The following is a 27,515-nucleotide window of genomic DNA, read 5'->3' on the forward strand; positions in this document are numbered from 1 at the left end:
TGTGATAATAAATAAGCATTTGTTACCTCACACAGTTCCTGAGAATTAGGCATTTAGGAGTGGCCAAGTGAGTGGCTTTGGCTCAGAGTCTCTCAAAATGAAGGCTCACCTGGCACTGGAGGATCTGCTTCCAAGGTGACTCACTCACCTAGTTGTTGGTAGAAGAACTCAGTTCTTCACTGGCTGTTGACTCAGTTGCTTTCCACATGGACCTCTCCTTAGGGCTACCCGTGACCTAGCAGCTGGCTTCCCTCAAAGAGAGTAATCCAAAAGTGAAAGTGACCGAGACTGAAGAAGCAGTGTCTTTATAATGTAATTTTGGAATTGACATACTACCACTTCTGATCACATTGTGTTGATCGTACAGACCAACCCTGGTACACTGTGGGAAGGGACTATACAGAGGTGTAAGTACCAGGAGACAGGGGTTGTTGGGGGCCATCTTGGAGGTTGGCTACCATAATTCTACTACCTATCATGAGTTTAAATGATCGATTTTTTTCTTAAAGAATATTAAACCAATCTTATATTCTTGTATAAACCCCACTTGGTCATGGCGTAGTATCCTTTTAATATACGCTGACTTTGATTTGCTAATATTTTCCAAAAGATTTTTGTATCTGTAGTCACGAGTGATATAGTCTGTAATTTTTTTTCTCGTAATGCTTTTCCTCAGGTTTTAATATCACGGTTTGGCTGACCTCATAAAACAATTGGGAGAATGTTCCCTCATTTTCTATTTTCTATAAGATTTTGTGTAAAATTGGAATTATTTATTCCTCAAATATTTGATGTAAATGTCCAGCTTGGCTTGTAGTTTTTTTTGTGGGTTTTTTTTTTTTTTTTTTTTTGGCGTTATGCAGGCCTCTCACTGTTGTGGCCTCTCCCGTTGGGGAGCACAGGCTCCGGACGCGCAGGCTCAGCGGCCATGGCTCACGGGCCCAGCCGCTCCGCGGCATGTGGGATCCTCCCGGACCGGGTCACGAACCCACGTCCCCTGCATCGGCAGGCGGACTCTCAACCACTGCGCCACCAGGGAAGCCCGGCTGGTAGTTTTTTTAAGGGAAGATTTTTAATAACTGATACAATCTCTGTAGTAGTTATAGGACTCTTCAGATTTTCTGTTCCTTCTTGTGTCAGTTTCCATAAATTATGTTTTTCAAGATATATGTCACTTCATATAAGTTGTTGAATTTATTGGGATACAGTTGTGCATCGTGTTCCTTTGGTATCCTTGTAATATCTGTAGCATCTCTAGTGATGTCTCCTCTGTCATTCCTGATAGTGACAATTTATGTTTGCTTTTTTCTTTATTCTTGAATACTAATCCTGCTAGTGGTTTATCAAAGTATGTTTCAAAGAATCACCTTTTAGCTGTGTTATTTTCCTTTTATTTTTCTGTTTCCTATTTCATTGATTTCCACTCTTATCCTTATTATTTTTTTCTATTTACCTTGTGTTTAACTTGCTCTTTTTTTAGTTAGATAGAATCTTAGATTATTGCTTTTTCAGTCTTTCTTCTTTTCTTAATATAAGCACTTAAATATAAATTTCCCTCTAGCACTACTTTAGTTGTGTTCCATAAAATTTGACACATTGTGTCTTTTCTTAAAAATTATTTATTTATTTATTTTTAGCTGTGTTGGGCCTTCGTTGCTGTGTGCGGGCTTTCTCTAGTTGTTGTGAGCGGGGCTACTCTTTGTTGTAGTGCGCGGGCTTCTCATGGCAGTGGCTTCTCGTTGTGGAGCATGGGCTCTAGGTACACGGGCTTCAGTAGTTGTGGCACGCGGGCTCAGTAGTTGTGGCGCACGGGCTTAGTCGCTCCGCGGCATGTGGGATCTTCCTGGACCAGGGCTAAAACCCACGTCTCCTGCATTGGCAGGCAGATTCTTACCACTGTGCCACCAGGGAAGTCCCACATTATGTCTTTATTGTCATTCAGTTCTGTATATTTTTTAGTTTCTCTTGTGATGTCTTCTTTGACCCCTGGGTTATTTAGAAGTGAGTTGTTTAGTTTCCAAATATTGGGGCCTTTTTAGATTTCTCACTGTTATGATTTCCAATTTAGTTCCATCATGGTCAGTAATAATGAGTGTGGTAGAAAAATTCAGGTGGTACGAGAGGAAATACGATGAAAAGTACATACCTTCTTATCCCTATCAGCCTGCCTGTCTTCCTTCTTTTCTTTGTTCATTAAGAAAGGTTTATCAAATGCCTACTACTTGCCAAGCGCTGGGGATACAGCTGTTTAAAAAGAGACCCATGTCTCTGCTGCCCTTTAGAGTTGAGTTCTCCTGATAAGAGACAGATAGTAAATAAGAAAGTAAATGGACTTCCCTGGTGGCGCAGTGGTTAAGAATCCGCCTGCCAATGCAGGGGACACGGGTTCGAGCCCTGGTCCAGGAAGATCCCACATGCCTCGGAGCAACTAAGCCCATGCGCCACAACTGCTGAGCCTGTGCTCTAGAGCCCACAAGCAACAACTACTGAGCCCGCGAGCCACAACTGCTGAAGCTCGCACGCCTAGAGCCCATGCTCCGCAACAAGGGAAGCCACTGCAATGAGAAGCCCGCACACTGCAACGAAGAGTAGCCCCTGCTCACCGCAACTAGAGAAAGTCCACACACAGCAACGAAGACCCAACACAGCCCAAAATAAATAAATAAATTTATTTAAAAAAAGAAAAAAGAAAGTAAATATGTTACATGTTAAGTGGTACTAAGGGAAAAAGGAAGCAGGAAAGAAGCATTAGGTGTAATGGGAGAAGGTATTCGCTCTATTAGAGTGGGTTTAGGAAGCCTTCTCTGAGGAGGTGATTACAGAGACTTGAGTAAAATGAGGAAGTATGGATGTTTGGAGAGTAGTGTTTCAGGCATAAGGTACAGTAAGTGCAAAGGCCCTGAGGCTAGAGCATGCCTGCTGGGTTCCAGGAACAGTGAGGAGGCCTGTGTGGCTGGGGCAGAGGGTGATGGGAAGAGTAGAAGGTCAGAGGTTAGAAAGGAAACCACCACAGGTCACTCCCCAGATACCCTCCAGAGGTGTTCTGTGCATACAAGAACATGCATATGTGTAACTCACAGAAAAGGTTGTGTGCTGTTCACCTCACTTTGTGCCCTATTGTTTTCCTCTTTAACTACATAACCTTGAAAATTCATCCCACATTCTTTTTCATAGCACTTGGTACTTAGTGTGATCGTACCAGGCCCCTGTTGGTGGACGTTTAGGTTATTTCTGGGTTATGCTCTCCCAAAGAATGCTGCCTTCAGTATTCCAGTCTATGTGGCACTTGGCAGGCAGCCTTCATGCTGTTGTACGTGAATCCACCCCAACTCCCCGTACTCCTGCAAGGAGAGTTTTAAGGGAATCCTTTCCAGAGCTCTAGCTTCACCTGACTTGCCTGAGGAATCTGCTGGGTTTCCTCCCTCCCTCCCTCCGTCCTCCTTTCTTTCCTTCCTTCCTTCCTTCCCTCCCTCCCTTTCCGATGGTTCTGCTCCCAAGAAAAGAAATTATGGGAGAAGTATGAAAAGAAAGGCAAATCGCCTCTCCCTTCTTGGTGATGCATTGCCCCAGGTATAAAAACAACCAGCAGGGCTTCCCTGGTGGCGCAGTGGTTGAGAGTCCGCCTGCTGATGCAGGGGACACGTGTTCGTGTCCTGGTCCGGGAAGATCCCACATGTCGCGGAGTGGCTGGGCCTGTGAGCCATGGCCACTGAGCCTGGGCGTCCGGAGCCTGTGCTCCACAACAGGAGAGGCCACAGCAGTGAGAGGCCCGCATACCGCAAAAAAATAAATAAATAAAAATTAAGGTTTGATTAAATATATTATCTTTAAAAAAAAAATCAAGGACAGCGAGGAATTAATTTGCTGTATTATTTTTCAAAGAAAGTTGATTTCTGCTTATAAAAGTAACACCTGTTCAGTGCAGAAGACCTATCTTGCCTCTTTTCTGTGATGTTGGCGTGCTGTTGTATATACACATTCATGGGTGTACACTTCTAGGAATTTCCCCCTCAGTGCTCCTTGAAACTCCTGTCTCTCAATATTTGTCAAGAAGGGGTGATGGGGCTTCCCTGGTGGCGCAGTGGTTGGGAGTCTGCCTGCCGATGCAGGGGACATGGGTTCGTGTCCCGGTCTGGGAAGATTCCACATGCCGTGGAGCGGCTGGGCCCGTGAGCCATGGCCGCTGAGCCTGCGTGTCCGGAGCCTGTGCTCTGCAACGGGAGAGGCCACAACAGTGAGAGGCCCGCGTACCGAAAACAAAAACAAAAACAAAAACAAAAACATTACAAGGGCAGTAACCGTTCTACCAAAAAGAGCTGACTCAAAACTTGGCAGGGAAAGGAGAAGGGAGATGCATGCAAGGCTGAGAATTCCAAAAAAGTTGAAATGATGAGGGGAGAGATCTCCCAAAAGACCCTGGAGTACACGGGAGGTCTGCACTACCACAGCAGTGTTTTCCCTTGGAGAGGATGGGGGAGGAGTCCTCACTTGGCTGCAAACTCTGGAGACTCAGTGCTGGGGCTCGGGATCAGGGCTCCCCAGAGAGCATCACGGGGAGGCATCGCACCACTCCCCCAGGCACCCGAAGCAGTCCCGGGACTGCGTGGCGTTGGCGCCGCGTGTGTCCTTCAGCCATTCCCGGAAGAGGTCTTCATCTTTCTTTAGCACCAGAAACTAGCCAAGAACCACGTGGGCCTTGTCAAAGCCCCTTTCCTCCAGCTTCTTGCCCAGGACTTTGCCAGCGCCGGCTAGGCTTCCCACTGGCTTTTTCCCCATGGGCTCTGCCACGAAATCTCAGTGCTTTTGGGAAGTTGTCATCTTTTAAATATTCTTTTTTTTTTTAATTTTATTTTATTTGGCCATACCACAAAGCATACGGGCTCTTAGTTCCCTGACCAAGGATCGAACCCGTGTGCCCTGCCTTGGGAGCGTGGAGTCTTAACCACTGGACCACCAGGGAAGTCCTGGGAAGTTGTCATCTTGTTCAGGCTTAATCCACAGCTCCAGTCCCCGTAACAGCTTCTTCCGCCACCCGACTCTCCCACCGATACCTCAACCCACTCCGGATCCATCTTATTTTCTTTCCTAGTTGTCCAGTTGTCCCAACAGCACTGATTGAATAAAGCGTCTTTTTATCACCAAGCTGATACGATTTTATACCTCAGACTTTTCATTTTTGGTCTCATTCTTTCAACATGTCTCCTATGAGTATCTTCTCTATACCTGTGCTGAGTGCTGGGGACACAGGGCTGAAACAAACCCTGTCCCTGCCTTGTTTTATTCATCCCCGTCTCATCCATGCATCCAGGACTCCCCAGAATCTTCTCTGCGCTGGGTCCTGTGCTGAGCAGCGGTGGGGACACAGCCCTGCCCTCATGGGTCTCACAATTCAGAGGGGAGACAGGCCCTTCTCCAGACGATCCAGAGAGGCCAGTGGGTCAGTGCTGGGCTGGGAAAGCCTGGAGGGGAGCTTAGCCAGTCTGTGGGTTTGGGGAGGGCTTTTGGGAGAAGGGGATATAGCAGAGCTCAAGGAGAAGTGAGCCAAAGTGGAAAGACAGAGGCACAGGTAACAGCATGTGCAAGGGTCAAGGTGTGAACGAGGGGAATCAGAAGAGGCTGGTGGGGCTGAAATGTAGACGGTGGGGCTGAAAGTGGCAAGAAGAGAGACTGGATGGCCATCCAAGGACAGACCACACAGGGCCATGTTAATACATTTGGACTTGATTCTGAAGGCAGCAGGGACAATATGTCATGATGACAAAAGAAATCAAGAACAGGGCTTCCCTGGTGGCGCAGTGGTTGAGAGTCCGCCTGCCGATGCAGGGGACACAGGTTCGTGTCCCGGTCCGGGAAGATCCCACGTGCCGCGGAGCGGCTGGGCCCGTGAGCCACGGCTGCTGAGCCTGCGCGTCCGGAGCCTGTGCTCCGCAACGGGAGAGGCCACAACAGTGAGAGGCCTGCGTACCGCAAAAAATAAATAAATAATAAAAATTAAGGTTTGATTAAATATATTATCTTTAAAAAAAAAAAAGGACAGCGAGGAATTAATTTGCTGTATTATTTTTCAAAGAAAGTTGATTTCTGCTTATAAAAGTAACACCTGTTCAGTGCAGGAGACCTATCTAGCCTCTTTTCTGTGATGTTGGCGTCCTGTTGTATATACACATTCATGGGTACACACTTCTTCCAGGAATTTCTCCCTCAGTGCTCCTTGAAACTCCTGTCTCTCAATATTTGTCAAGAAGGGGTGATGACCTCACTCTGAACTCCTCCCTCAACTCTTTACAAGTGACAGAATTCTAAGCTAATGGTCAGATGCATAAAAGCTCCGGAAGTATATAGCTTCAGCCTCAGCTAGATTCAGGAACTCAGACAATTCCTGGAAGGCACAGTCCGATCCCTGGGCCCTGTGTTTCTCTGTGCTGTCTTTCTTTCTCAGGTAGTCTCACCCTTTGGGGATCAGATGGCCTCAGTAGCTCCAGGTTCACAGCCCACTCACTAAGCAACACCAGAAGAAGGAAAGGGCCTCGTTCCTGAAATTCCAGGAAAAATCCCAGGGCTAAATGCCAGCATCTAAACATGAGGGTAGGATCGGTTTTACCTGAACAACATGAGGGAACATTGAGGGGAGGGCCCTCCTCAAAGGAGAGTCAGGGGAGGTTTCCAGAAAAAGAGAAGTGGTTGCTGGGCAGATACCCACTTCACCAGGGCTTTAGAGGGAGAGAGAGGAGGGGTCTCTGTGTTCCTGAAGAGAGGAGAGGGGGCCTGGGAGCCACGGGGATGTCCTTGGCCTAGATCTTTCCCTTCTCCCTGGATTACCAAGGTCACAGCTGAGCAGAGCCCCTTTCTGTACCTCAGTGGAAGGTGTGACTTCACTCTCATCAACTCCACCTAGGGCTGCTGGGGTTGGCTCTTGACCTCTGTGCATTGGCCACCAGCCCCAGGCAAGAGGGTCAGGCGTGTTTCCCGCATGGCGCCCGCCCGCCCCCTGGGCTGTTCCTGGAGTCCCCCTGGTTCACCCTCTGCAGCTTCCTGTCAGGTTGGGGAGGAGTTCTGGATATCCTCAGCTTATCCCCGCTCTCAGAGGGACTGGTGCATGCCATCCTAGTCTGTCCTAGTTCAGCTGCCTGCACCCTGTCCCCCCACCCCCCCGACACACCCACCCATGGGTGCCTAGGTCTCCTTCTTGCTGGCTCTGTCAGTTGCCTCTCAGCCATCTGCTTCCGGCCTCTGGGCCTGCCCTGGCTTGCTCCCCTCCAGGCCACCCCTCCCTCTTCCCTCTGTTCTTGTGGCTTCTGGCTTCTTCCTACCTGAATGCCATCTTAGTGGGGCTTGAGGGAAGAGCAGAGTATTTCATCTAAACAGGTTTGACCACATATCCTGGGTCCAGGATTATTTGTTGAATTTTTGGAAAAAAATTTTAATTATCTGTCTCATTTTTGGTTTTGTTTTTAAGTTCACATGGTTTCAGGTTCACAAGAGTATGTAGGAGAAATTCTCCCTCTACTTCTGTTCCCCAGGCACCCTGTTCTCCACAGAGGCAACCACTGTTATCTTGAGTATTTTCCAGAAAAAACAAAAAACAACTATGCATTTCCAAGCAGATGCTGATATGCAACGCGCCCCGCCCCCCCCCACCCCCCCCCCCCCGCCCTTTTTTTTTCCATGAATACAGCAAACAGTATACACTGTGCTGGTCCTCACTGCTTTTCACTGACCATGTTACATGTTATCCTGGAGAGAATTATCTATCAGCACATGAAAAACTTGTAATTTATGAGACCGTAGATAGTCCTGTAGGGTCTTTCCTGGCGTTTTTATTGTTGTCATAAACGATGCTGCAGGACTAACGTGGCAGGCACGCCTTTCACACCTGCGTGACTGAAATCCCTCATCCATCCCCAGAAGCAGAATTGCTGACTCAGGGGTGTGCAGAAGATTTCCACTGGCAGCCACGAATGTTCGCGAGGGTCCGTTTCCTCCCAGTCTTGCCACCTGGAGGCTATTTCTTTTTTTTACCTTTTTACTTTGAGCTCAGTGTAGATTTACAGAAAAGTTGTAAAAATGGTACAGAGCTTCTGTAGACCTTTCCCTCAGCTTCCTTCCATGATAGCATCTTATGTAAACACAGTACAGGGAGCAAACCCAGGGAATGAACGTGAGTGCAGTGCTGGTAACATAACCACGCACGTCATTCGCATTTCACCAGTTCTTCCACCAAAGTCCCTATTCTGTCCCAGGATCTCATCCTGTATCCTGAATTAGTTGTCATGTCTTTGTAGTCCCCTTTAACCTATGATAGTTTCTCGGTCTGTCTTTGTCTTTCATGACCTTGACCCTTTTTTTTTTAAAATAAATTTCTTTATTTATTTTTGGCTGCGTTGGGACTTCATTGCTGCGTGCGGGCTTTCTTTAGCTGCGGTGAGTGGGGACTACTCTTTGTTGCGGTGCGCGGGCTTCTCTTGCTGCAGAGCACGGGCTCTAGCCACGCGGGCTTCAGTAGTTGTGGCGCACGGGCTTAGTTGCTCCGCAGCATGTGGGATCTTCCCAGACCAGGGCTTGAACCCGTGTCCCCTGCATTGGCCCGCGGACTCCTAACCACTGCGCCACCAGGGAAGCCTGACCTTGACCCTTTTGAAGAAAACTGGTTAATTTTGTAGGCTGTCCTTTGGTCTGAGTTTGTCTGATGCTTTCTCATGATTGGAAAGAAGTTCCACATTGTTGGCAAACATACCGCAGAACCAATGTTGTGTGCTTCTCCGTGCACCACATCAGGGGGTTCATGATATCAGCCTGTCTGATTTGTGGTCATATTGACCTTGGTCACGTGGTCGAGGTGGTGTCTGCTAAGTTTGTCCAATATAAACTTAGTATCTTTCCCTTTGCAGTTCATCTAATTTTGAAATGTATACAAATACCAAATCATTAGGTTGTACACCTGAAACTAATGTAATGCTGTATGTTAATTATACCTCAATAAAACATAAAATGAAATAAATCTCTTGGGGAAGACATTTTGAGACTATACAGATAGGCTGTTGCTCCTCAAACTTCTGCCCACTGATTTTATTTTATTAACGTCTTTATTGGAGTATAATTGCTTTACAATGGTGTGTTAGTTTCTGCTTTATATGCCCACTAATTTTAGCATCATCTGTGGATCTTATCTGCAACAGTTATTATTGTGGTATTTGTCCAGTGTTGATTTTCTCTTTCCCTCTTTCCTTCTCCATGTATTAATTGGAAATCTACTGTAGGAAGAACCGTCCCTTCTTCTTGGGGGCTGTTTTTACCAGTCATTCTGCAGTGAGGGAAAAGGGGGTTCACGGAGGATGTGGAGATTGATTCCAGGCCTGGCGTGTCTCCAATCCTGTGGTCTTGGCATTCGCAGGAGGAAAGAGGACCTGCTGGGCATTGCTAACGGTGACCTCCTCTCCCAGGCCTGGAGGAGCACACCCCACTGTATTTTCTGTCAGCTCCCCTGTACCACACCAGGTGACAGCTTTTCAATTTTGAGATTCAGCAGCCCCAGCCCAGGGCTAATTATAACAATGACAATGGATGCCCTGTGTGGAAACCTTCTTGATGGATGTCACACACCCTATGAGTAAGGATTATTATTAAACCTTTTTATAAAGGAGGAAACTGAGGCTTGTACAGGGAGTGTCGCTGGGCCTCCAGCCTTGGAACCCCTGAATCCCAGCACTAACTCTTTTTTAAAATAAATTTATTTATTTATTTTTGGCTGCATTGTGTCTTTGTTGCTTTGCGCGGGCTTTCTCTAGTTGTGGTGAGCAGGGGCTACTCTTTGTTGCGGCTTCTCATTGCGGTGGCTCCTCTTATTGCAGAACATGGGCTCTAGGCACACAGGCTCCAGTAGTTGTGGCTCATGAGCTCTAGATCGCAGGCTCAGTAGTTGTGGCGCATGGGCCTAGCTGCTCCGTGGCATGTGGGATCTTCCTGGACCAGGGCTCAAACCCCTGTCTCCTGCATTGGCAGGTGGATTCTTAACTACAGTGCCACCAGGGAAGCCCCTCCTCCTTCATTTCTGATTTTATTTGATTCCTCTCTCTTTTTTTGTTGTTGGTGAGTCTAGCTAAAGGTTTATCAATTTTGTTTATATTTTCAAAGAACCAGCTCTTGGTTTCATTGACCTTTTATATTGTCTTTTTAGTTTCTATTTGATTTATTTCTACTCTGATCTTTGTTATTTCCTTCCTTCTACTAACTTTGGGCTTCATTTGTCCTTTTTCTGGAAGTTAGATTGTTTATTTGAGATTTTTTTTGTTTCTTGAGGTAGGTGTTTATCATGATGAACTTCCCTCTTAGAACTGCTTTTGCCGCATCCCATGAGGTTTGGTATGTTGTTATTTCATTTTCATTCATCTCATACTATTTTTAAAAATTTCTCTTCTGATCTCTTCATTGACCCATTGGCTGTGCAATACATGGTGTTTAATGTCCACGTATTTGTGAATTTTCCAGTTTTCTTATAATTGATTTCTAGCTTCATATCAGTGGGGTCAGAAAAGATGCTTGACATGATTTCAGTCTTCTTAAATTTGTTAAGGCTTGTTTTGTGGCCTAACTTATAATCTATACCAGAGAACATTCCATGTGCACTTGAGAAGAATGTCTATTCTGTGGCTTTTGGGTGGAATATTTGGCTTGGACAAGTCTTCTAAATGTATTTGTGTTTTAAAAATTACATTAATTACTAACATTGTCAAAGGAGTATGAGTACTTAGTTTAAAGTCAAATATATCTATGATTTATGATAAGAAGAAGAAAACTGAACCTTTTCCACTTCAATTCCTATTCGCCACAGGTAAACAGTTTAAATGTTTTAGCTGTTTTTTGGTATTTACCACCATATTTCTAAAGATTGTTTCCCCATTTTTAAATTTTATTTTATTTTTTTGGCCACGCTGCATGGCATGCAGGATCTTAGTTCCCTGACCAGGGCTCAAACCCACGCCGCCTGCAGTGGAAGCGTGGAGTCTTAACCACTGGACCACCAGGGAAGTCCCTGTTTCCCCATTTTTTATTACCTGTTGACTTCTTATTATGGAAGGTAAGGTTTTAGTGCTTTTATTCTCCCCCTCCCATGTTTTAAAACACTCCCCTCTCCATAGCTGACGCATTTAGCAGTTCAGTATTTAGCATCTCTGTCACAGCCCTTTCATCATCCCAGGCTACCTAAGTAGTAGGTATATAATAGGTAGTGTAGTTAGGATGACTCACTGCTCACATTTGAATGATGGCCCATGTTAGGAACACGTTCCCTTTATTTTACAAGGAAGCAGCCATTGTGTGCATGAAGGTGTGTTTCCAGTATTGGGGGAGAGGCCCTTGGTCCTGTCTCATGTCCTTAAACTCCCGAGGCGCCTGGCCTCTCTCCCCCGCACAACCCCCGCCGGCCCTTGTCCTTGTCTTAGGAGCACAGTTTCCTGAGGAAACAGATACATTCCAGCCAAATGCCTTCCCATGTGCAGGAAAACACTTTCACAATATACACAGACCTCAGAAATATGGCCAGTTCTGTTCCGAGGCCACCACATAAAGCAAACCCCACAGTAAAGTGAACATCACAATAAGGCAGATGATGAATGTTTGAGTGCGGTGATGCGTAAAGCCAGGTGAGAGGGAGCCACGCCAGGGGTTCACGGCTCCCTCCCAGGGACTTCCACAGATCAGCCCTGTCACTGAGTACCTGTTCTCTGCCCCATCCAGGGCTGGGGACACTGCAGCGACCAGCTCAGCCCAGATCCTGCCTTCATGGGGCTCATAGTCCAGTTGGGGGGATAGACTTGTCACCACACAGCGATGGCCCAGAGTGGTCAGAGCTAGGGTGGGGGGCATCCCTGGTGGCGCAGTGGTTGAGGGTCCGCCTGCCGATGCAGGGGACACGGGTTCGTGCTCCAGTCCGGGAAGATCCCACATGCCGCGGAGCGGCTGGGCCCGTGAACCATGGCCGCTGAGCCTGCGCGTCCGGAGCCTGTGCTCCGCTACAGGAGAGGCCGCAACAGTGAGAGGCCCGCGTACCGCAAAAAAAAAAAAAGAAGAAAAAAAAAAAGCTAGGGCGGGGTTGCCCAGGAGCCTGGGGCTCAGGGAGGAAAGGATATCTGAGTTGGGATACTCTGTGGTATGGAGGATGGATCAAAGGGAATGAGACTGGAGATACAGAGACCAGTGAGGAGGCTGAAAACTATTCTATGTAGCCCTAGGGCATAGAGCTCAGACCACTGGGTAGGACACATTTCCAGGAATAAAACTCTGCACAGGAGTCAGGAAGAGGATGCTAACATTTAACATTTATTAAATTGAGCAATTTCTCTTTTAGTCTTTCATTGCCATTCTCCCAGTCCTGCCAGTTGGGTATCCCCAGTTGACTGATGGGGAAACTGAGGTACAGCTTGCATATCCAGGAAGTGACAGAGCCAAGATTTGAGTCCAGGTCTGTATGACTCCACAGGCCGTGCTGCCGTTTGTTAAGCCTGGCCCTGAGTGAAAAGTTTTTGCATGAACTCATTTAGTCTTTTCAGCAGTACTATCCTGTAGGAGGGAGGGTCCTTATTTTGAAGATGAATGAAGGCTTAGAGAAGAATACTCCCTTGCCCGCCGCCAAATGGCCCAACTTGGACTCAGTGTCTCCTCAAGTGCACAGGCAGAAGTGAAGGTAGCAGAGCCACGCACCTACGGTCAATTAATTGAAGACAAAGGAGGCAAGAATATACAATGGAGAGCAAAACAGTCTCTTCAACAAGTGGTGCTGGGAAAACTGGACAGCCACATGTAGAACAGTCAGATTAGAACATTTCCTCACACCATATACAAAAATAAATTCAAAATGGTTTCAAGACCTAAGTGTAACACCTGAAACCATAAAACTCCTAGAAGAAACACTCTTTGATATAAATCATAACAACATTTTCTTGGACCAGTCTCCTAAGGCAAAAGAAATAAAAGCAAAAGTAGGACTTCCCTGGTGGTGCAGTGGTTAAGAATCCACCTGCCAATGCAGGGGACACGGGTTCAATCCCTGGCCCAGGAAGATCCCACGAGCTGTGGAGCAACTAAGCCCATGTGCCATAACTACTGAGCCTGTGCTCTAGAGCCCATGAACCACAACTGCTGAGCCTGCATGCCACAACTACTGAAGCCTACACTCCTAGAGCCCGTGCTCTGCAACAAGAGAGGCCACCGCAATAAGAAGCCCACGCACCGCAACGAAGAGTAACCCCCGCTCGCCACAACTAGAGAAAGCCCACGCACGGCAATGAAGAGCCAACGCAGCCATAAATAAATAAATAAATAAAACAAAGAAATTTTTAAAAAATAAACTAAAGGCAAAAGTAAATAAATGGGGTCTAATTAAACTTAAAAGCTTTTGCTCAGCAAAAGAAAACACTGACAAAACCAAAAGACAACCTATGGAATGGGAGAAGGTATTTGCAAACAATGCAACCGACAAGGGGTTAATATCCAAAATATATAAATGGCTCATACAACTCAATATTTTTTTAAAAAAAGCCCGATCCAATCAAAAAATGGGCAGAAGGCTTGAATATACATTTTTCCAAAGAAGGCATACAAATGGTTAACAGGCACATGAAAAGATGCTCAGCATCAGTAATTATTAGAGAAATGCAAATCAGAACCACAATGAAGTATCACCTGTCAGAATGGCTATCATTTTTTTATATATAAATTTATTTTATTTATTTATGTTTGGCTGCATTGGTCTTTCGTTGCTGTGCACGGGCTTTCTCTAGTTGCTACAAGCAAGGGCTGCTCATCATTGCAGTGCACGTGCTCCTCATTGCCGTGGCTTCTCTTGTTGCAAAGCACAAGCTCTAGGCGCGCGGGCTTCCGTAGTTGTAGCACACGGGCTCAGTAGTTGTGGCTCGTGGGCTCTAGAGCGCAGGCTCAGTAGTTGTGGTGCACAGGCTTAGTTGCTCCACAGCACGTGAGATCTTCACAGACCAGGGATCTAACCCATGTCCCCTGCATTGGCAGGCGGGTTCTTAACCACTGCGCCACCAGGGAAGTCCCCAGAATGGCTATCATTAAAAAATCTATAAATAACAAGTATTGGAGATGATGTGGAGAAAAGGGAACACTTTTACACTGTTGTGGGAATAAAACAGTATGAAAGTTCCTTAAAAAATTAAAAATAGAGCTATAAATGATCCAGCAATTCTACTCCTAGGCACATATCTGGAGAAAACGAAAACACTAATTTGGAAAGATACATGCACTCCAGTGTTCATAGCAGCACTATTTACAATAGCCAAGACAAGTGGAAGCAACCCAAGTGCCCATCAACAGACGGTTGTGATTCTTCTGGGAAGAAGAGGGACCTCAGTCCTTGTCTTCTTTGAAGAAGGAATTCAGCAAAGAGACCGAGATTGTGAAACAGATAAAGCATTTAATACAAGCAAAGTACGTGTGGAAGAACACACGGGCGAACTTGGAGTGAGCTGCGTGCCAACAGGAAGGATTTAAGTTGCTTAATTATTGGGGCAGTCTTCCGGGTTGCCTCTGACCAATCATCTCGCCTGTGTCCATATTTGGTCTGACTCAGCATCCTTCCCGGTGTGCATGCGCATCTCTCAGTGAAGGTGGATTCCAGTGTGAAGGTTTCTGGGAGGCTGGCAGGACAAATCCTGAGCTGGTGCCTCCTCCCTCCCATTTTCCCTCCCCTAGACTGAGGACCTTCTCTGTGCCTGTGTCAGGCCGGGAAATCCCCTTCACCACAAGCATGAGAAGAATGTAGTGGCTTTGGCGTTTACCCAGGCAAGGCCCAATACTCATCATGGTATCTTATCTCAAAGGATCAGCAGGAGATGCTTGGAGCTGTTCAGCCTGGGGCCTCATCTATCTCCTACCTCAGCTGGATTAAAAAGATGTGAGATATATATGTATGTGTGTGTATATATATGTATAATGGAATATTACCTGGCCATGAAAAATAATGAAGTAGTGCCATTTGCAGCTCCATGGATGAACCTAGAGAATATTATGCTTACTGAAATAAGTCAGAAAGATAAATACAATAGATATCACCTATATGCAGAATCTAAAAAGTAATACAAACGAATGTATATGCAAAGCAGAAACAGACACACAGATATAGAAAACAAACTGTGGTTACCAAAGGGGAGAGGGAAGTGGGAAGGGACAAATTAGGGGTATGGAATTAACAGATACAAACTATATATAAAATAGGTAAGCAACAAGGATGTACTGTATAGCACAGGGAATTATACACATTATCATGTAATAAACTATAATGGAGTATAATCTATCACTGTGCTGTCCACCTGAAACTAACACAAAATTGTAATTGACATACTTCAAAAAAAAGTAGAAGTGAAGGTAGCAGTGTGCCACGTGGTATGAGGTTAGAAGTTTCAGCAGGGTGGCTAAGGGCAGATAAACAGGTTCGGTGAGTCCTGCCTTTTCCTTGGCTAAAGCAACCTGTTAAATTCTCTCCCCCTTGGAAGGAGCAGCATTCTCGACTCCTCAGAGATAGAGTAAACCTCAAACTTCAGTTAAGATATAAACTTCGAAACAGACGACGTTTTGACAAAATGTGGGTGCTTATCGTGACTAAATACGGTAAATTTGAGGAAACCTGAAGGAAAGATGAGCCGTTCATCCACTCGTTAAACATGCCCCGAGTGCCTTCTCCATGCCAGGTGCTGGGCTGGGCATTTCTGGGAACCTGCCCTTAAGGAGCTACAGTCTAGCCTCCAGGCAATGATGAAAGAGTTCCCTTGAAGCAGGGAGAGGCCAGAGGCCTCAAGGATATTAAAAACAGTGAAACCAGCCTTTTTGGTGAAAGGTCAAACAAGGCTGGGTGAAACATATTTCTATGTCCATTTTAGAAGCAAGGAGTTCTGCCTCCATATTCTTTTTTAAAAATTCAACCTAGAATAAACAGCAGCATGATGAAGGAAGCCCAGGGAGCTTTGGGAACCTAGAGGACGTGTCTGACGCAGCCTAGGTATCAGAGAGGGCTTCCTGGAGGAAGGGACACTCCAGGTGAGACCTAAAAGATGAATTGGGGCACAGTGGGAAAAGAGGAGTGGGGGAATGGTATCCCAGGCAGAGGTGAATTTAGGTGTGAGATGGAAGGGAGAGCAGAACTGGCCTGGGCCCAGCCCTTGCAGAGCGCATGATCCAGTGGGGTAGACAGATCTGTCACCAGTGACACCCAAGATTGATCAGGGTTGGGATGTCGGAGCCCAGGGAGCCGAGGATGCCCAGAGTAGTCATCTGACCTAGTCCTGAAGAAGGAAATCCCTGAGATGCACCTTGAAGAACAACTAGGAGTTAGCAGGCATTTAGTAGAGGAAATCAACAAAGTCAAAAGATGGTTCTTTGAAAAGATTAATACTACTCAAGGGGAAAAACACAAATTTCCATTAAAAGGGATGAAAAAACGACACATTAATTCATTAATTCATCCTAATTCTAGGATAACAAGAGGATATTATGATCAATTTCGGCCAAAAAATTTGGCAATGTAGAGGAAATGGACCATTTCCTTGAAAAACACAATTAACAATATTGACACAAGAAAAAATAGAGAATCTGGATAGCCCTATATCTGTTAGAGACATTGAATCTATAATTTAAAACCTTCCCATAAAGAAAACCACAGGCTCAGACGGCTTCACTGGTAAATTCTTCCAAACATTTAAGAAAGAAATAATGTCATTACCCAAATTCTTCTAAATAATAGAGGAAGTGGAACACTTCCTTATTCATTTTATGAGTCCAGTAGAATACTGATACAACAACCTAACAAAGTCATTACAAGAAAGGAAAATTTTAGGCCAAGATCTCTTCTGAACATGGATTCAGATATCCTAAACAAAAATATTAGCAACTAGAATCCAGCATTACATAAGAAAGATAATAAATTATGACCCAGTGGGATTTATTCCAAGACTACAAGGTTGGTCTAGCATTTGAAAAGCAATCAGATATGTGTGGGTCTAGTTTTGGACAGTCTGTTCTTTCCCAGTCTTCTATTTGTCCATCCTCGTACCAATACGATCTTAATTACTTTGTCTTGAAATCTGATAGTGTAAATCTTCAAACTTTGTTCTTCTTTAAACTTTTCTATTCTTAGGACCTCTGCATTTCCTGTAAATTTTAGGATCAACTTGTTCCCAACAACAGAAAAACTCGTTAAGATGTTTATTGCGATTGTCTGGGTGATGCAATGCCCTGTGATTCAGCAGTTTCACTCCTGGGAAAGCTTTCTACTCTAGGCTCCCTAAATGGCCCTCAGTGGGGTATGGATGAATGAACTGGTCCATCTATACAGTGGATGAACTGAACCACATGGCAACACAGTGGATCTCACAGACATACTGCTGAACAAAAGAAGTCAGACCAGAAAGAGAACGAATGATCTATGACGAAGAAGACAGAATAGGATTTAAAGAGAACATATCATCTATCATAAGAGGTCAGAATAGTGACATTAGGGGTACTGACTGGAAGAGGGCTTGAAAGTGGGAGCCATTTGGAGTGTGGGAATGTTCTAGATCTTGATCTATGTGATGCCTACATATTAAAAAATTATCCAGCTCTACAATTAACATTTGTATACTTTGTATACGTTATATTTCACTAAAAAGGAAAAAAAAGAATGGATTTAGGGAGGTCACTGGAAAGAAAGTTATTTACATAACTCAATTGTATTTCTATATACCAGCCCCAACCAAATTGAAAATGAAATTTAAAATACCATGACAGGGAATTCCCTGGCGGTCCAGTGGTTAGGACTCTGCACTTTGCAGGGGGCACGGGTTCGATCCCTGGTGGGGGAACTAAGATCCTGCAAACCGGTGGCACAGCCAAAAAAAAAAAAAAAAAAAAAAATACCATGAAGAATAACGGCAAAAAATATCATTACCTAGTAATAAGTAAAACCAAAGAGGTGTAAGACTTGCAGAGAAAATGAGAGGCTACGTGGGGAGAGATACCACATTCGTGGATTGAAAGACTCAATGCTGGGAAGATGTCACTGTCCTGAAAATGATGTGTAGACTCAGTGGAATTCCAACCAAAACTTAGGACAGTGGCTTTCAACCTTTTGACCATGTTCCAGTCACACACATATTCATACAGTCACATACAAAACGAGACCAAAAGTTTTGTGAAACGGTACTTTCCTTGAGTGCTTAAGATTGGCGTTGATGTTTAATTTTCTTTTTGTTGTTGTTGTATCTGTGAGCTTGGCTTGTTGTTGTTTTTATAAATTTATTTATTTACTTATTTATTTTTGGCTGCGTTGGGTCTTCGTTGTTGCGTGCGGGCTTTCTCTAGTTGTGGTGAGCAGGGGCTACTCTTTGTTGCGGTGCGCGGGCTTCTCATTGCGGTGGCTTCTCTTGTTGCGGAGCACGGGCTCTAGACACGGGAGCTTCAGTAGTTGTGGCTCACGGGCTCAGTAGTTGTGGCACACAGGCTTAGTTGCTCCGCGGCATGTGGGATCTTCCTGGATCAGGGCTCGAGCCCTGCATTGGCAGGCGGATTCTTAACCACTGAGCCACCAGGGAAGTCCCTGTTGTTGTTTTTTAAATTCCACATATAAGTGAGATCATATGGTATTTGTCTTTCTCTGACTTACTTCACTTAGCGTAATGCCCTCAAAGTCCATCGAATATTTTCTGTTATGTTGCAGGAAGGGGGACCCCTTCCAGGGCCTGAGAGTGGGCTCTTGTCTAACATTTGGAAATGAATTGTCCGAGGAGACACATGTGCTGACAAAGCAAAAGGCTTTATTGGGGAGGGGTGCCTGGGCGGAGAGCGGCAGGGTAAGGGAACCCGGGAGAGCTGCTCCGCCACATGGCTCGCAGTCTCAGGTTATATGGTGATGGGGTTAGTTTCCGGGTTGTCTCTGGCTAATCACTCTGACTCAGGGTCCTTCCTGGTGGCACGCATCTCTCAGCCAAGATGGATTTCAGTGAGGAGGATTCTGGGAGGTTGGTGGGACATATTGTGTCCTCCCTCTTCCTTTTGACCCCTCCTGGGTTAGTTGTAGAAGACATACTGTGGGCTGGCGTGTCCTCCCTCCTTTCAGCCCCTCCTGAATTCTCCCAGTTAGTTTTCGGTGGCAGCACCTCATTCTTTTTTTTTTTTTTTTTTTGCGGCAAGCGGGCCTCTCACTGCCGTGGCCTCTCCCGTTGCGGAGCACAGGCTCCGGACGCGCAGGCTCAGCGGCCATGGCTCACGGGCCCAGCCGCTCCGCGGCATGTGGGATCCTCCCGGACCGGGGCACGAACCCGCGTCCCCTGCATCGGCAGGCGGACTCTCAACCACCGCGCCACCAGGGAAGCCCGGCACCTCATTCTTTATCAGAACCTCCTGTTGCGAGACAACTCGTGCAAGTGGTTATCATCGTGCCTGGCCGGGGCTGGCGGTTTCAGTCAGCGGTTCCCTAACGATTATATTCTTGATTATATTTTTAATGCTGGTTTGTGCCACCACATTGATCTCATTAGATAGGGACTCACGGGACAGGATCTGCAGTTTGAGAACTGTCATGCGAGGGAAGATCACGTCATCCTAGAAAATCACCGTCCAGCTGAGAGCAAACCGTCATGTGCTCTGTGGGGTAAGGGTAGAGAAGCTGTCTGCCCTTGATCCTGAGGACGCATCAAGGCGCCCAGGTGCTTCCTCCAGGCGGCCCCGCCCTAACACAGCCCAGCACAGGGGCTCCTTTCTAGTTTAGTCACACATCCCACTGAACAGCGTTTCCACGACTGTCACCTTGTATGTGCCATTTATTTTCGTTTTTCTGACTTGGCTGATGCGCAGAGGACAAGGGGCCGTATTACAGCCACCGAACAGCCTGTATGTTAAATCCTGATCATGGGAAAGGATGGTCTGGCCTAGGGAGATGTGGAGGGTGGAGAGGGGAAGAGGGGCTGCTCGTTTCCTCCCTGACCGTGTTGGGAGCTGAGGGAGATGGTGAAAAGAGTGTAAATACAAGAATAAGAAATATACTAACCACTTGTAGGAATGGGGAGCGCAGGGTCCAGGGAAAGACAGGCTGCATGGGGAAGAAGTGCTCATCTTTTATGGTGGGGCCGGGGGACCAACAGGAAATAGCTGTATAAATACAAGCAAATTTCCAATTGGAAAACTCAGAAATAGAGATGAGCAACGTATGCTTATTAATCAGATGTCAAGGAGAGGACGCTAGGAGGCAAAGAGGCCTATTAGGGCAAGATTTAGAGGTATGTTTGAGGGATCAGGACCAGGTGGCATGCGGGATCTTAGCTCCCCGACCAGGGATTGAACCCACGCCCTCAGCAGTGAAAGTGCAGAGTCCTAACCACTGGACCGCCAGGGAATTCCTGGCTTTTAATTTTATAGTTTGCGTACTTGATTTTCATGCAGTGCGTTACTTTTGTTAGTGAAAAGAATGGTAGTTTTGGGGGGTTTTGCTGTCTTTTAACCAGCTCCTGATTACTCCATAGAGAACAGTTGCAGCGGGTGAGGCCGGGGCTGGCAGATGGGGAGGAAGCTGGCGCGGGGACCCATTGACGCAGTCAACGAGATGTACTGGGCATCATCTGTGTGCCTGGCCTGGTTCTGGACAGTGCTAGGGACACAGTCATGACTGTGACAGCCCCGGTCCCACCCTCGTGGGGCTCACAGCCCAGTGCGGAGACGGAGTACAAACAACTGACTGGATCATTCCCAGTTGTGATAGGCGCTTTGAAAGGAATACACAGACTGATGGGAGGGATGGAGGGTCCCTGAACAGGGAGGTCAAGAAGGGGACATTGGTCAGAGCTGAGACAGAGCCTGGACCAGAACAGTGGAAGGGAGTGTGGTGTTAAGAGGCAGCAGGGCTGGTGTATGGTCATCATCTCCCCTTTACAGAGGAGCCTCAAAATGAACTGTCATTACCCACACAGTAGGTGGCAGAGCCCCACATGGACCTCAGGATGACCTGATGCTGGGACCTCAGTGTGGGAGGGTTCTTCGCAGCCTGGATCCCAGGAAACCCACAGCACCAGGGCCTACGTAACAATTAGTAGTAATGGTGACCGCAGTAGCTGGCATACTGAGAGGGCCCTGGGTACACTCCTCGGATCTTACCGCCGGCTCCAGGCAGAGCTTCTCAAACATTTTTCTACTTTAAAAAAATTTTTTTTTCATGAAAACAAACAAAAAATTTTTTTTAAGTTTACTCCTTTAAAAAATTGAAAAGTTATATACCCTCTAGTGCATTTTCAAGTTGACAGCTAAAACTTCTGTTCATAAGTTCAAGTACCTGCAAAGGATATATTGGATTGGCCAAAAAGTTCTGTTAACATCTTATGGAAGGACTTCCCTGGTGGCTCAGTGGTTAAGAATCCGCCTGCCAGTGCAGAGGACACGGGTTCGAGCCCTGGTCCAGGAAGATCCCACATGCCGCGGAGCAACTAAGCCCGTGCGCCACAACTACTGAGCCTGCGCTCTAGAGCCCGCGAGCTACAACTACTGAGCCCGCGTGCCACAACTACTGAAGCCCGTGCACCTAGAGCCCGTGCTCCGCAACAAGAGAAGCCACCGCAGTGAGAAGCCCGCGCACCACAACTTAGAGTAGCCCCCGCTTGCCGCAACTAGAGAAAGCCCGCGCACAGCAATGAAGACCCAACGCAGCCAAAAATTAATTACTTAAAAACAAAAAACATCTTATGGAAAAACCCAAACGAACTTTTTGGCCAGCCCAGTAATTTCTGGTGTGTTAAGAATACTGAAATTTTTAAGCACCTGGAGCATCCTTTCTTTGAAGTATCTAATGCGATCCACATACTCTTGTGATGTGGTGCCTGCCGATGTCCAGTTTATAAGAAAAAAAACGAGCAAGCTCTTCCTTTACAGTCGGAAATTTTACATTGTTCCTTTTCGTCCTTGAACTTATATTTACAGTTCCGTTTCCCACCGAATTCTATCTAATAAATGATGTGTCCGCAATCAAGATATGTACAGAAATTCAATTTTTAATTTGTTTAATTTCCTGAGACCATAAGATTCTAAACGTTAAAATATTTTCTCCTGGATTGAATTACCTTTAAGATTATTGGTCCACGATTAATTTAAAACATTTTATATTTTATGCATTTTCATGGATAATTATTAAACGTTAAAAGTAAAATGATATGTAGGAAATGAATCTCCAAATGAGCTAGAAAACAGGGCCTCCCCAATAATCCCATGTGTCCTTGGATGAATGTTAACTATTACAGGAGTGAGTCAGGGGTCAGCATCAATTCGGCCTTGGTTTCTAAGACTCAAATGCTGAGAATCTTCCTTCACAAAGGAACAGCTGGGCAAGCAAGTTTTTGTTCCAGCAGCATCAGTCACCTCTGAGCTTCTTCCGAGGTATGTGCCCAAAACCTCACCGGGAAGAGCTCACAGCTCTTATCAGCTCCATCTCCAGGGCCGGTGAAGATCTCGGATGGGAGGCACCAGACTCGCGAAGAGGGTTGGTCACCCTGTGCTCACAGTCGCCTAGCATCGATTCCTACATTTCTGCTGCCCTTTCTTTGGATCCAGCAGGTCCCTCTCCGTTGCAGCCCTGATTTTGCATTTGGGGAAGATCTGGGAAGAAAGGGGGTCTGCCTTCTTGGCAGTGGGTGGGGCGACGGTGCCAGGGGCTGTGGCTCGAGAGGCAAGCAGAAGGAGCTAAGCTTCCAGCAGTTGACCCTTTCTTTACACCTTCCCGGGAGTTTGCAGACTGGCAGCTCCTAGTGACCTTCCAGGGGCTTGGTCCCCAGTCTCAGGACCTCCCCTCTGCGGCAGAGTTTCTCATTCCTGGCTCCTTGCCATAATTTTCTGGGAGACTTAAAAAGATGCTCTGAAGTTCACCCCAGGTGGGGTGACTGGCATTCCTGGGACCAGGCCAGGTGCAGGGGTTTATTTAAAGTGCCCCCTGGGGCTTCCCTGGTGGCGCAGTGGTTGAGAGTCCGCCTGCTGATGCAGGGGACACGGGTTCGTGCCCCGGTCCGGGAGGATCCCACATACCGCGGAGCGGCTGGGCCCGTGAGCCATGGCCGCTGAGCCTGCGCGTCCGGAGCCTGTGCTCCACAACGGGAGAGGCCACAGCAGTGAGAGGCCCGTGTACCGCAAAAAAAAAAATAATAATAAATAAATTAAATAAAATAAAGTGCCCCCTGGTGATTTTGGCTGCTGTGTCCCCATTTCTCCCACCTGGACACCAAGTCGTGGAGGGGCGGGGTTGGCAGGGGGCTCCCAGTACATGACCTGACCCCTCTCTTCCCCCGCAGTGTACCACTGGGTGGAGATGCGGACCAAGATGCGCATCATGGGCTTCCGGGGCACGGTCATCAAGCCGCTGAACGAGGAGGCGGCCGCCGAGCTGGGCGCCGAGCTGCTGGGCGAGGCCACCGTCTTCATCGTGGGCGGCGGCTGCCTGGTGCTGGAGTACTGGCGCCACCAGGCGCACCAGCGTCACAAGGAAGAGGAGCAGAGCGCCGCCTGGGACGCGCTGCGGGACGAGGTGGGCCGCGTGGCGCTGGCGCTGGAGGCCCTGCAGGCGCAGGTGCAGGCGGCGCCGCCGCCGGGCGCCCTGGAGGAGCTGCAGGCGCAGATGCAAGAGGTGCGCGCCCAGCTCTGCGCCCCAGACCCGCCGCCCGCGCCCCAGGCAGCATCCACGTCCCAGGAAGTGTCCTCATCCGAGGAAAAGGAGCCTGCCGAAGCCTGAACTTAGACGTTGCCCTGTGTGTCCTGACGTGGCCTTCTGCCTGCGTTACCCCTACCTGTGCTGGCCCAGTGGAAACCACCGGGATGTGGATGGAACTTGGATTAGGTCACCCCATACTGACCCGTGGTACCTTCCCCTGCGACCAGCCCCCAGCAGGTGAAGCGTTCCAACGTAGCCCCCTCCAACCTCTAGCTCATTTGGTACAGTCCACAGTGCTGTCTCTCCAGCCAGTCACTCCAAACCACAAAGACCTATGGGGTCCCAGCCAGCAGGACAACATGCTCACTTCTCCGGCAGAAGAAAAAATGGAACCGGACTTGAGCCAGATCAATCTATCAGCCCTCCATTTACTTGATCAGTGTTAACTTTTCCCTGGGACTCTTACATCGGAATACCTCCGTCCCTTTGTCAGTTGGTACAGGCTGTCGTAAGGAAGCGCAGTGTCTTTCAGTGAGCTTCTGCCTCTCTTACCTTCTAAGGTGGGCTTTCTCTGCGCATCACTCCTCTTATGAGGGAAATAAAAGGGATCTCGGCTTGCAGTTGATCCATCAAATATTACACCTTTCACCTTAACCTGATCCGTGGTACCTTCCCCTGAGACACTCAAATGGAATATTCCAGCAGAACCCCTCTCATCGTTCAGTCTATGGCACAACCCACTGGAAGGGCTGTGCAGGGTCTTCTGGTAATGCCCTACCAACCCTGCTTCTGGTGGAAAATTGGATCCTGTCTGTGGCTAGTCCGACCTGTCTTTCAGCCTCAGCCCCCTGTCAACCTGTCCTCAGAGTCCCTGGGCCTTTCCTGACGTGTCCTTTCCTACCTTCCCCACTGTTTCTTCAGTGGCCTCTCTCAGGGCACTGCCGGCCATGATCACAGCCCCCAGGTTCCGTCAAATCTATAGATCTGTGTGCTATTGCCTTCCTTCCCTGCAGCTCTGGACTGGTCCAGCTGTCCCCCTCCGGCCTCCATAACCCCCTCTATCCCACCGGGCTAGGCCATCAGTTGGTCTTACCTTTGTTATTTAGTTTCCAGGGCTGCCATAACAAATGACCACAAACTCGGTGGCTTAAAACAACAGGAGTTTATTCTTTCACAGTTCTGGAGGCCAGAGATCTGAAATCAAGGTGTTCTCAGGGTCACGCTCCCTCCACAGGCTCTAGGGGAGGATCCTTCCTTACCTCTTCAGCTTCTCTTGGCCTCAGGCATTCCTTGGCTTGGGGCCCCCTATCTCCAGTCTCTGCCTCCATCTTCACCTGGCCTCCTTTTGCTCTCTGTCTCTTGGAAAGACTCCTGTCGTTGGATTCAGGGCTTACCCTAAATCTAGGATGATTTCACTTCGAAATCTTTAACTGAATTACATCTACAAAGACCCTTTTTCCACAGAAGCTCCCATAACTTTCCCTGGGTTAGGATGTGGACACATCTTTTGGTGGGCCACCATTCAACCCACTACACCTTCCCACCCCAGAAGTACGCTGGGACTCCCGCCAACCCCGTGGGGCATTCAGGGAACCACAAGGGTGAGAGGAACAGTCCAGGAACCACCATTCATTACCTGGAGTCTCTTCCAGGACTCACCTCTGAAGCGGGAGGGGTCTGGGCCCCACCAGTCTGCATTCTGTCTTTCAGACTGTAGATGTTTTCCAGTTAAAAGAACCCTGGAGAGAGGAAGTCATCTGAAGGACGTGTCAGAGGATCATGATCTGATCTCCAGAATGAGTACAAGCCTCATTAAAATTAGGAGAGAAGCCGGGAGAGTTCTGATGGGGGTGAGTGGTAGAGCATCATCCAAGATGGGGAAATTGAGGCCCGGCGGAAGCAAAGGGACTTGCCCGAGGCCAGCAAGCCAATGAGGTGATGAAGCAGTAAGAGCAGAGGCAGGGAGGGAGATGGAGAAGGGATGCAGGGTGCTTGAGGGTACTGGTACAGGGCAAGGAGGAAGATGAGAGGGAGGTGGATTGCTGGGAGAGGGGCAGAGATCTCTACACAGAGGCCAAAGGCACCCCAGGGGCAGCATTGAGAGTGGGGGGGCACGGTTCTCTGTCAGAACAGCCCCAGATTACACCCAAGATCTTAGCATTTAATGAATGAGGTTAGATCCATTCCACCTGGGCCCGTTTCCCAGCAGCTCTAGGTGAAGTGGGAGGGGCCAGCTTTCTCTCCCTCCCTCCCTCCCTCACCTCGCTTCCCCAGCGGAGTGAAAATACTCTGGACACAAGACGTCCCCAGAGAGAAAACCGAGAAACCAGGGTTCTGAAACAGCATCTTAATTCCTTCTAGAAGAGCCCCCTCTGATGTAGAGGGAGCTGAGGGAGGTGGACCCCAGGTAGGGGTGTCTTTAAAATTGGAAGTGACTTGAGTGGGTTAAATGACGAGGGGAAGAAGGCAAGAGACAGCTACCACTGGATGATGGGGTGATTGATGGAGCCAGGTGAGATGGAGCCAGGCTTAGAGCCTGTTGCCATGGTTACCCCAGGGAAGTCCACTCTGGCACTGACACATCTCTGGAGCACGGGTTGCTGGAGGCCAGGGACTGTTTTAGTGCCCTCCCCACATCATGTCAATGTCAGTGACCCATCTTGTCAATAAGGTGTGGTCATTATCAAAATAGGTGGAGTTCATTGAGCTCTGGTTAGGTGCGGGGCACTGTTCTAAGTGCTTTACATAGTCCCCATAACATTTTCTTTGTTGCCTTGATGAGGAAACCGAGGCACAGTGAGGGAAAATCACCTACCCAAGGTCACACAGGCAGGGAAGAAGCAGAGGTGGGGTGTGAAGACGGGCAGTCTGAGTCAGAACCCGTAACCCCTGCGCCATCCTGACCCTGACATAGTGCTGCGCTCACATCTCCGAGACTCAAAACTCAGCCCTGACGTGTACTTACGTGTGGCGATACCTCGTGGGATGCATCCGCTTCACCCACTGGGTAGGGGTGGGATCAGCATGTGTGGAAGTGGGAAGAGTCCCCTCTCAAAATGCACAAGGCCAGAGGACGCTTCATCGCTCTGGTTTCCTGCTAGCTAAAGTTTTGTATACATTTGTGACTTGGGGAGAGGGGTTAGAATAAATTTGTAATCCAAATTGGTTGTCTTCAAGTTGATGCATTTTTTCCCCATATTTAAAAAAAGCCCCGTTAACCTGAGAAAAAATATCCTTCGTTTATTCTTTCATTCAAGAAACTGTCACCGACGGGACTTCCCTGGTGGCGCAGTGGTTAGGACTCCACGCTCCCAATGCAGGGGGCCCGGGTTTGATCCCTGGTTGGGGAACTAGATCCCTCATGCATGCCACAGCTATAGAGCTGACGAGCCTCAACTAAGGAGCCCACCTGCTGCAACTAAGACCCGGCGCAACCAAATAGATAAATATTAAAAAAAAAGACAAAAAACTGTCCGAGGTGCCCACCATGTTCCGTGCAGTGCTGGGGTCCCAGCCGTGACCGAGACAGCCCCAACCCTGCCCTCATGGGGGCTCACAGTCCAGTGGGGGGACGGATGCACATACAGACATTTCTTTTCCAATGTTACCTGCCCTGTGGTTATTTGGGAAGAAGGGACCAGGCTGAATCCCAACTCCTCCCCTCCTGAGGGACTCAGTGCTTTAGGGCATTAAAAAACAGAAACTCTTATTTAAACACGGGCTCTCAAAAGCCTCGTAGGATGTCCCAAGGGCTCTGCTTCTCCTATCCCCTGTCAGGCCCCATTGTACCCTGTGCTGGTTTCCCTGTTGGGAAGGCCCTTGCCTGGGGAGAGCCACCCCAGGAGAAGAT

The 27,515-nt window shown here is 47.7% G+C and overlaps 1 protein-coding gene and 1 pseudogene across 1 annotated transcript in view; one reads left to right on the forward strand and one right to left on the reverse strand.

Moving 5' to 3' along the window:
* The window catches only part of LOC136140207 (optic atrophy 3 protein), a 35,321-nt gene extending 11,575 nt beyond the window's left edge, over nucleotides 1-23,746 (forward strand). Inside the window, exon 2 of the mRNA XM_065898289.1 lies at nucleotides 23,310-23,746. Within this exon, the coding sequence (XP_065754361.1) occupies nucleotides 23,310-23,746 (437 nt within the window). The remainder of the gene's footprint in view (nucleotides 1-23,309) is intronic.
* On the reverse strand, nucleotides 4,549-4,818 carry LOC136140811 (barrier-to-autointegration factor pseudogene; annotated as a pseudogene).
* Nucleotides 23,747-27,515: the final 3,769 nt, after the last annotated feature.

The sequence above is a fragment of the Phocoena phocoena genome, chromosome 20 (assembly GCF_963924675.1).
Source record: "Phocoena phocoena chromosome 20, mPhoPho1.1, whole genome shotgun sequence".
NCBI lineage: Eukaryota > Metazoa > Chordata > Mammalia > Artiodactyla > Phocoenidae > Phocoena > Phocoena phocoena.